At 42.4% G+C, this 8897-nt stretch overlaps 1 protein-coding gene across 1 annotated transcript; it reads left to right on the top strand.

Moving 5' to 3' along the window:
• The first annotated feature begins 977 nt into the window (after positions 1-977).
• Positions 978-8419, top strand: LOC136523112 (cryptochrome-1-like). The gene is made up of 6 exons (XM_066516890.1): positions 978-1180; positions 1290-1795; positions 3319-3540; positions 4484-5199; positions 6468-7112; positions 8139-8419. Exons 2-6 carry the CDS (start codon positions 1480-1482, stop codon positions 8202-8204), a joined length of 1965 nt encoding a protein of 654 aa, XP_066372987.1. The 5' UTR covers positions 978-1180; positions 1290-1479; the 3' UTR covers positions 8205-8419.
• Positions 8420-8897: the final 478 nt, after the last annotated feature.

Genomic DNA, 8897 nt, shown 5'->3' on the forward strand with positions numbered 1-8897 from the left:
TGGCGCGCGTGGACGAGCTCCGCCGCGGGCGCGGACGTGGGCGCGGGCGAGCTCCGCCCTGGCCAAGGCGGAAGAGAGACTCAGAGTAGAGAGCAGCGACCTGCTTGAGGTTGCAGAAGCCCTCGTAGACGTCGAGCATGGCCTCGAAGTCGACCGCTGCCGCCGCCTCCGCGGCGGACGCCGGCACGACATGGACGGCGATGACACAGTCTAAGGGCGCGGCCACATTGACGAGCACCTAGGTGAGCAGCGCGTGGCTCTCGGCGTCCGCCGGCTCCTGCACGCCGACCACCACCGTCCTCCCCTCTGCTTCCCCCTTCGACTCCTTCCCCGAGCAGCCGGCTGCCTCCTCCTCCTCCTGGGCGGCCGCCACCGGGGCGGCGTCCATGGCCTTGGCTGCCGCCGGCGACCCTTGCTCCTCCGCCTCCTCCCACCGCTGCGACTGCTGCTACGGCGACGCCTGCTTCTTCCTCGACGACACCTTCATCTGCACGGCGGCGCTCGGCGACTCACAGGGCGCGGGCGGGGCGACTCAAAGGGCGGGGGCGGATGCTGCGGAAGAGTTTGATAGAGAGAGGATACGGATGAGAGGGGGTATTATGGACGTTTTGACTGACCTGACCCATTTGTTATGACTCTCAGACAGAAAAAAATGAACGAAATGCAGATGGAATGGCTTGGAGGGCAAAGATATTCACAACGGTGCCATATATATGCGATCAACTTTTTTAATGACATATATGTAATTATAAATTTTTTTAATGGCATGTAAAAGCCTTTTTTTTTTCTACTCTATTCGATTCCATCGGAAGGGAAGGGCGGATGGATAACGACGCCGTAGGTTCCAGAAGCCTGCTGCGTGGCTATCATCTGATGGAGCCGTGCACACGGCCCGAAGGGATGGACGGCTGGGATCGCACAACTTTAGGTCTACAGTGAGCTGGGACGAGGAATCGGCGGGATACTGTTGATATACAGTGCAGCGTACCCAACTCGCTGGGATCCCAATTGTTCCCCATGCGATTTGCTTGTCCGCCATGGGAAGCTAGCTCAAGCCTCTTCCTCAGAATTGATAAATAGCCCGACACTCTCGATCACTTGTCGCTAGACTACGCTGCGCCCATACCGGTGTGGTCGCCTAGCTCGTGATCCTGTTCTCCTAGCCACAAGTTGCGGTTCGGTTGGTGCTCCTCAATCTTGGATCTTCCGCTTCGCCTCCTTCCTGATCCGCGAATATTGTCGCTTATGGGCCGGGCGTCGTGACGGCTTTCCTTCCTATCTTCTTGCAGGAGATCTCTGGCACGTCTGGCGCAGCCATCGGGATCCACACTTTGTCCTTGACTCAGTTGCGTGCTGTGGTTCCATGACATGTGCACGGGCCATGCTCGACGAAATGGGTTTGAGAAGTTCTGTTACATGGTAGTCGCCGTCCTTGGGCTTGTCATGGTCGATTGAGAAGACTTGTATTGGTTCCTGAGCATGGCTGGGTCGGAGAAGACCGTTGTTTGGTTCAGGAGAGACCTCAGGATTGACGACAACCCGGCCTTGGCAGCTGCGGCGAAAGAGGGCTCTGTCCTCCCTCTCTTCATATGGTGTCCTGCTGACTACGGGCAGTATTACCCTGGAAGGTGCTCCCGGTGGTGGCTCAAGCAGTCCCTTGCCCACCTTGGGAAGTCACTAGAGTTGCTCGGGTGCCCACTCGTGCTGATCCGTGCGGAGGACAGCACTCTTGCAGCTCTTTTGGAGTGCGTCCATTCCATCAGTGCCACTAGAGTGGTTTATAATCGTCTCTACGGTAACTTTACTAGCCTGTCTTATACAATTTTTCAGCACAATTACTTCTTTATTAGTTTTTTCTCTTTGAAAGATTTTATTTTTGAAAGATTTTGCATGATTCACTTGGTCCTTTGAATACATATTCAAAGCTTTAGTTACAGTATGTATTACCCGTTCGGCTGGCAGAATTTTGGCTGAAACTGGCTGAAAAACACTGTTCTGGCTGAATTGTTGTGAGAAAAAAAATATTGTTCCGGCTGAAAAAAGAAGCCGAACAAGCCGGATATGGGGTAAGCCGAATGGGCCCTTAAAATGTTTCTTGCATACATTGGACTGTGTGTTTTTTTTCTAGAGCACACAGGAGAGCTTTGCATCTGTGTATAAAAGAGAGGGAAAAAGGGGAAAGAGCTCCATAAACCTCCTTACCCCACCTTGGAGGTATGAGGAGGTTACAAGATAACACCCGAAATGATCACCTGTTATACAAACGTATATATCGACCCAACCAGAACAACAAAACCCACATTAAGCCCTCTACATGACAAAGAAAAAGAAAAAAGAAAACTGCTTCAGCTTTCAAGATCCAGCATTACACCACAGCCTCATCTCCACTTTGAAGAAGTGCTGGGAAAGAGACATCTATTCGTGTGATTCCACTTGGTCCAAGCCACTTTGAAACCCTCTTCTTTGGGCCTTTCCAATTTTTGACTTGCTTTTGTCCACCACTCTGCAAAGCTTTTTTTCATCACGTCTAAGGCACCATTAGCTCCAGATCAAGAGGGGCCAGCAAATATGTTAATCTCGAGGTGATACAAGTGAAACAGTTAGCAGAGTTCTAGCTCCAAAGCTTTGGTATTTACACTGCAGCTCACATTAGTTGTGGTTTACCATCTTCTACTAAACATGAAATTCCTAGGTAGAAAATTTTCCTTGTTTAACCACTTTCTTATCATAGACTTTAGTTGAAATACATTAGTCAGTGCTATATTTCACTTATATGTGCATAATATGTAGAAGATCGAAATTCATAGTCAAAGCAAGCAAGTGATAGAAAAAAAATGTAAACAGTAATCTGCCATAAGTCTTTCCTAATTTTAACATGATAGAAGTCAGTGAGCATTTTTTTCTTAAAAATCTAAATATACAACATTGGATTGAGCATTTAGGCCAATGAGCAATGACTAAGCTGCATGTAATCAAGTTCAGGAGGTCACATGATGAAAGTCTTATTGAAACAAATAAGTACACTATCAGGGCCCTATGGTCCCCAGTTCTATATTGGAATTCTGACTTTTCCTAGAGCTGTTGAAGTTTGTTATTCTTAAACCCAATTCCATCCCTTGTGCGATTGCATGTCTTCTCCATTGGACTTGAACCAATATTTGATTGCTATTAAGAAACAAGTTTATTAATAATCATTGGTCTGCAAAGTCGGCACAGAGTTTTTGTGCTGCATTATCCATTGCTCTACCCATTCGCCACTTACAATTTATTCTGCTTCGGTTCTCTTGCAATGCCTTTTTATTATTTCCTACACTGTAGACCCTATTTCACTTGTGCTTGACGACAAAATCAAGAATGAGCTTTCAGCCCATAGAATTTCTGTCCAAAGTTTCAATGGTGATCTACTTTACGAGCCATGGGATGTTTATGATGAGAATGGGCAGGCATTTACAACCTTTAACAAGTACTGGGAGAAATGCATGAATCTACCTATTGAGATATCACAATATCTTTCACCTACAAGGCTGGTGGCAGCGCCAGGTAACTTTTTGCCATAGCATCATTTTCTCTTTTCTTGAACATCTGTACAATTTCTATTTCTCTGCACTACATAGAAATTTTCTTTTTAGTCTTGGTTCCTCATATAATGTCTAGAACGGCTTGAGTTAGTTGTTTGCTCCAAAGTACTATTCATTCGAGTATTCCACATTTGAATTTTAGTGATTGCTCCTTTAACACAACAGATAAGTGTCGCGGAAATGCGTATGTTGCGTTGGTTTTGCGGTCATACAAGAAGGGATCGAGTTCGGAACGATGATATACGTGATAGATTAGGGGTAGCACCAATTGAGGAAAAGTTTGTCTAACACCGGTTGAGATGGTTTGGACATGTCCAACGGAGACTTCCAGAGGCACCGGTGCGTAGTGGAATCCTAAGCCAGGATAGTAACGTGAAGAGAAGCAGAGGAAGACCGAAGTTGACTTGGGTAGAGGCAATAAAAGGAGACTTGAAAGGATGAAATATATCCAAAGACTTAGCCTTAGATATGAGTGCTTGGAAGACAGCTACCCACGTGCCTGAACCTTGATTGCTTATGCTGGGTTTCAACTCTAGCCTACCCCAACTTGTTTGGGACTTAAAGGCTTTGTTGTTGTTAGGGCGTGTTTAGATCCAAAAATTTTTGGGTTTTGGCTACTGTAGCACTTTCGTTTGTATTTGGCAATTAGTGTCTAATTATGGACTAATTAGGTTCGAAAGTTTCGTCTCGCGATTTCTCACCCAACTGTACAATTAGTTTTTTTTTCGTCTACATTTAATACTCCATGCATGTGCCGCAAGATTTGATGTGACGGATACTGCGCAAAATTTTTTGGAATCTAAACATGCCTTTATTGCTCCTCTAACAATTTGGATTTAATGTCTCTCCAGTCAACAAATCAGCATACTTCTGCTTTAATTTTAATAATTTGTTGTAAAACTCAGGTCTAGCGAATGTTCGCTATTGTTCGATTGATGATCTAGGTCTTGAATCTAGTAAGGATGTGGAATCAAGCAATGCTTTGCTAAGCAGGGCCTGGTCTCCTGGCTGGCGCAATGCAGAGAATATGCTTGACGAATTTGTGTCTTGTGGTCTCCTAGAATATTCAAAACATGGTATGAAGGTTGGGGGAACTACAACGTCATTATTGTCACCATATCTCCATTTCGGGGAGTTGAGTGTAAGGAAGGTTTATCAACTTGTTACAATGCATCATGTCAAGTGGCAAAATGAAGGAAAATATGAAGCTGAGGAGAGTGTTCGATTGTTCCTAAGATCAATCGGTTTTCGGGAATATTCGCGGTACTTGTGCTTTAACTTCCCGTTCACGCACGAAAGATCATTTCTGGGTAACTTGAAGCATTATCCCTGGCTATTGGATGAGGGCCGTTTCAAATCTTGGAGACAGGGAATGACGGGATACCCGTTAGTAGATGCTGGCATGAGGGAACTCTGGGCTACTGGTTGGACACATAATCGGATAAGAGTGATTGTTTCAAGTTTCGCTGTAAAATTTCTACAGATACCCTGGATTTGGGGAATGAAGTACTTTTGGGATGTGCTTCTGGATGCAGACCTAGAAAGTGATATTCTTGGTTGGCAGTACATATCTGGGAGTTTGCCTGATGGACATGAGCTCAGCCGTCTTGATAATCCAGAGGTATGGAATTACAAGAACAATGCATTTTAGCTCCAAATCTTACTTGAACTATTAGTTGATGTATGCCTCTGTCAACTCACAGACTCACTGCTGTTACTTGATTACACAAGAACACATAAGGACTCAAGTGTTTTGGCGCTGCAAAGATGCAGCTTTTGTTGTTGCCTGTTATTTATAACTGAAATGTTTACAAGAAAGAGTCATGCTCAAGTAACTAACAGCTGGCCATAGTGGCTCCTAGAAACTATAGTTCACGACTGAGGCAACTGACCCACTAACCAACTACTGCCTGGAAACCAGGACAACACTAACTCTGAACAAAGACTCAGACTCTGAACAAAAGACTTGACACTAAGCTACTGGTTATGCAGTGATTACTTCTAACAGTTCAACCTGATTGATTACATAAAGTTAACTTGTACACAAGTTTAAATGTCCAGTTCATGAATAATTCATGGATTTACCTTGTGTGATCATTGCTGGCACTACACTTTTCTGAAAAAAAAAATGCTGACACTATAGGTTCTTACTAAATACTGTTCATTTGTTAATGAAACGATGCTCAGTAGAAACAGCATAACTATTTTCTTCAGAGCTTGATGAATTATTGAATTCTAAAAGAAGTGTAATTGGTAGTTAATGCTAAACCAAGGCAATTGCAGGTTAGCCTGGTTCTGTTGTATTTATTAGTGGAGCTGCCTAGGCCTGAAAAGGGCAAACAATTGGCACTGTCCACTTTATATTTTTAGTGAAAAGTATAATTTTCCATTCTTGCCTTAAATGAAATATATTGCTTCTTGTAGGTTATTAAACATGCAACAGGATGGGTTGTCCCTCGGACATGTATGTGATTGATGGCTGCAAATTTTTTTTCATTTTGTCCTCCATAGATATTTTATAGTCACCTACTCCCTCTGGTCTAAAATACTTGATACATTTGGTTTTGCATTGTCTTTATTTAATGCTTATCTTTGACCACTGATTTCTTATAGAATATATTGTAAGATCCTTGAAATTTAAGATGGTTGCAAATTATTATGAAATACAATTCTAGACATATAACTTACATGTTTCTATACTAAATAATATAATTATTATTGAGGTTGTAATTTTTATGGTTTGACCAAATGTTTTCCTAAATGACATGTTTTTGTCATTGGAGTGAGTACCAGTTTTTATTTATTTTTGGTAAATGCTTTGTTCTGGAGGGGGTTAACTTATTTATACAAAAGAGGTCCTGACTGGCCTTTTGTTTTATGCGAAAGTAGGTTCAGGGTCAAAAGTACGATCCAGATGGTGAATATGTAAGAACTTGGATTCCTGAACTTGCTAGAATGCCAACAGAATGGATCCATTGTCCATGGGGTGCTCCTAACTCTATATTACATGTTGCTGGAGTTGAGTTGGGCTTTAACTACCCTAAGCCCATAGTAGAACTTCATATGGCGCGGGAATGCTTAGATGATGCCATCTCCACAATGTGGCAATTGGACACAGCTGCAAAACTTGCTGAACTAGATGACGAAGTTGTGGACGACAATCTGAATAATATCAGGAATTTTGATATCCCAAAGGTTGTTTTGAAGAAGAAATTATCTCCAAGCACTTCATCGATGGACCAAAGGGTACTGTCTACTAATGGCAAGAACGAAAAGTTACGGCCTACTGAAGTGAAGGCCCCATACAAACAGATTATTCAAGATGATATGATCAATGCCTCAAACATGGATGACACAGGCTCTACTGCTAACTTGCAAGTGACAAGGAAAAGATCTAGCAGTGATAGTGCATTCAATGTTCCCTCTTCTTCATCCTCATTAGTCATGGAATCACGGATTCATGATAATGACAATTGTTCTGTTCGGTATTCAGGCTACCTCCAGCAGACAGCAGACAGGGATGGCACTGATAAGGTAAGTTGGATTATCTTTGCATAGAAACAACAATTTCATAGGAAAGTTCATATGAATTGCCATATTGTCCAGCTTTCCAAAAGGTAAGTAAGCACCTGATGTGGGTTTAAAAAACAAAGAGCAAACATCCAGTAAGAACATCATTGCACGCCATAGAAGTTGACCTCTTAATGGACTAGTTTTAACTGATGTAGAATACGCTACATGAAGAACAAAATATGTAGTTGAACTTTAGGCCAAAGAACACAATCAAGTAATTTGTTTGATTGTTCTTTAAATGTGGATAGCAGATTGACTTGACAGCTTCAGTAAATAAATAACTTTCAAAAAAGGTGCCACTGCTTGGCATGTGTTGTTAAAGTCATGCATATGAGCACATCACTCGACCTATGATGCCAAATCCACATGGGGTTCAATGGTTTGTGATACTTTGCTATGTCTTGCTTTATTTCACGACAGAGCTATAAACCTGTACAACCCTTTGAAAGAGTCAAAATTAATAGCATTTGGTCAAGGAAAAACCTTGAAGATGTTGAGAACTCTAAATGTAGAGTAAATTTGACAAAACTACAATAATTTGTATGCTCTTCTATAATACAAAAATGGCCAGGTGTCCTTCATGATTGATAAAACAATTTGCTCCCCACTATAAAAAAAACTACAGCTCTTGGGACCAATTCTAGTTTGGTGTTACTAGGGCATAGTTGCTGCGGGGATTTTTCTTCTAGCTAGACTTCCTCCTCTTTTCATATCCCCTACCCTGTTATTAAAAAAAAACTAATTTAGAAGTTATAATTTTTTGATAGTTATTAGGTGTCGATTGTTGTTTTCGGCAATTTACTAAAAAATGTAATCAATCACCAGAGCACATAATGCCAGTCTGATTTAACCATTTGTAGCGCCTGAAAAATGCGGATGATCCCATCCTATATTTGTATATTTATTATTTCTTATTGCATGTGGTCAGAATACTATTTAGGGGAATGGTATTTATATTCTTATAGACATCTGAATCACTCCTTACAGGTTGAAGATAATGACAGTGAAGATAGTGGTACGAGCATTTCTAGGCCATCCAAGAGACCTGCTTAGCAGTAGCGCATTGAAGATGTTGCAAATCTTTAGAAATATTTGCCGTCACATGTAACTTATTTGGTGCATTTTTAGTGATCATGTAAAAGTTATTCTGTAATTTATGACTAGTTTGACACCGCCTACCCTTATTCCCATAGGAGGCAACTTTTGTTTGATGAAAGTACATCGCTCACGGACATGCCATAGTTTGTGGCCGTTGCTGAACTGTCTAATTTAGCCAGGTATAAGTGGCTCATCGACGTTACCAGTTACCACACGAAGCACAATTGGAACAAGTTAGTCACAAAAAAAAAAAAAAGAACAAGTTAAACTTGATACCACGACATTTAACAACTCGATCAAAACAAGGATAATGGACCACAGACATCACAGTTGTAATGAAAACAACATCAGTAGCCGCCGTAGTGCCCTAGATTAGTCACAGGCACCGCCGCTCGCTCCTGTGGCTAGCCACCCTATAGGACTCCTCCAGCTGTGACATGGCCTTCGGGAGAGTCTCCCCGTTTGGGTCTTGAGAAATGGGTGGGGTGGGTTGGGCTCCTTTGGAACTCTTAAGGTTGTCCACCTTGCTCTTTCGGTCTTTCCTCAAACGCAGGTGGACGTCAAATGTTGTCGACAGAAGTCTTGGATGATTTTTTTTTTGAAATCAAGTCTTGATGAAATCAAGTCATATAGTGAAGTGAGAAGTAA

This window comes from Miscanthus floridulus, chromosome 18 (assembly GCF_019320115.1).
Source record: "Miscanthus floridulus cultivar M001 chromosome 18, ASM1932011v1, whole genome shotgun sequence".
Taxonomy (NCBI): domain Eukaryota; kingdom Viridiplantae; phylum Streptophyta; class Magnoliopsida; order Poales; family Poaceae; genus Miscanthus; species Miscanthus floridulus.

Excerpts from the sequence above, each read along its gene's own strand:
- LOC136523112 (XM_066516890.1), top strand. The coding sequence starts at position 1,480 with ATGGCTGGGTCGGAGAAGACCGTTGTTTGGTTCAGGAGAGACCTCAGG. Across the intron at positions 1,796-3,318 it reads GGTTTATAATCGTCTCTACG|ACCCTATTTCACTTGTGCTT; the intron begins GTAACTTTACTA and ends CCTACACTGTAG. Across the intron at positions 5,200-6,467 it reads GCCGTCTTGATAATCCAGAG|GTTCAGGGTCAAAAGTACGA; the intron begins GTATGGAATTAC and ends ATGCGAAAGTAG.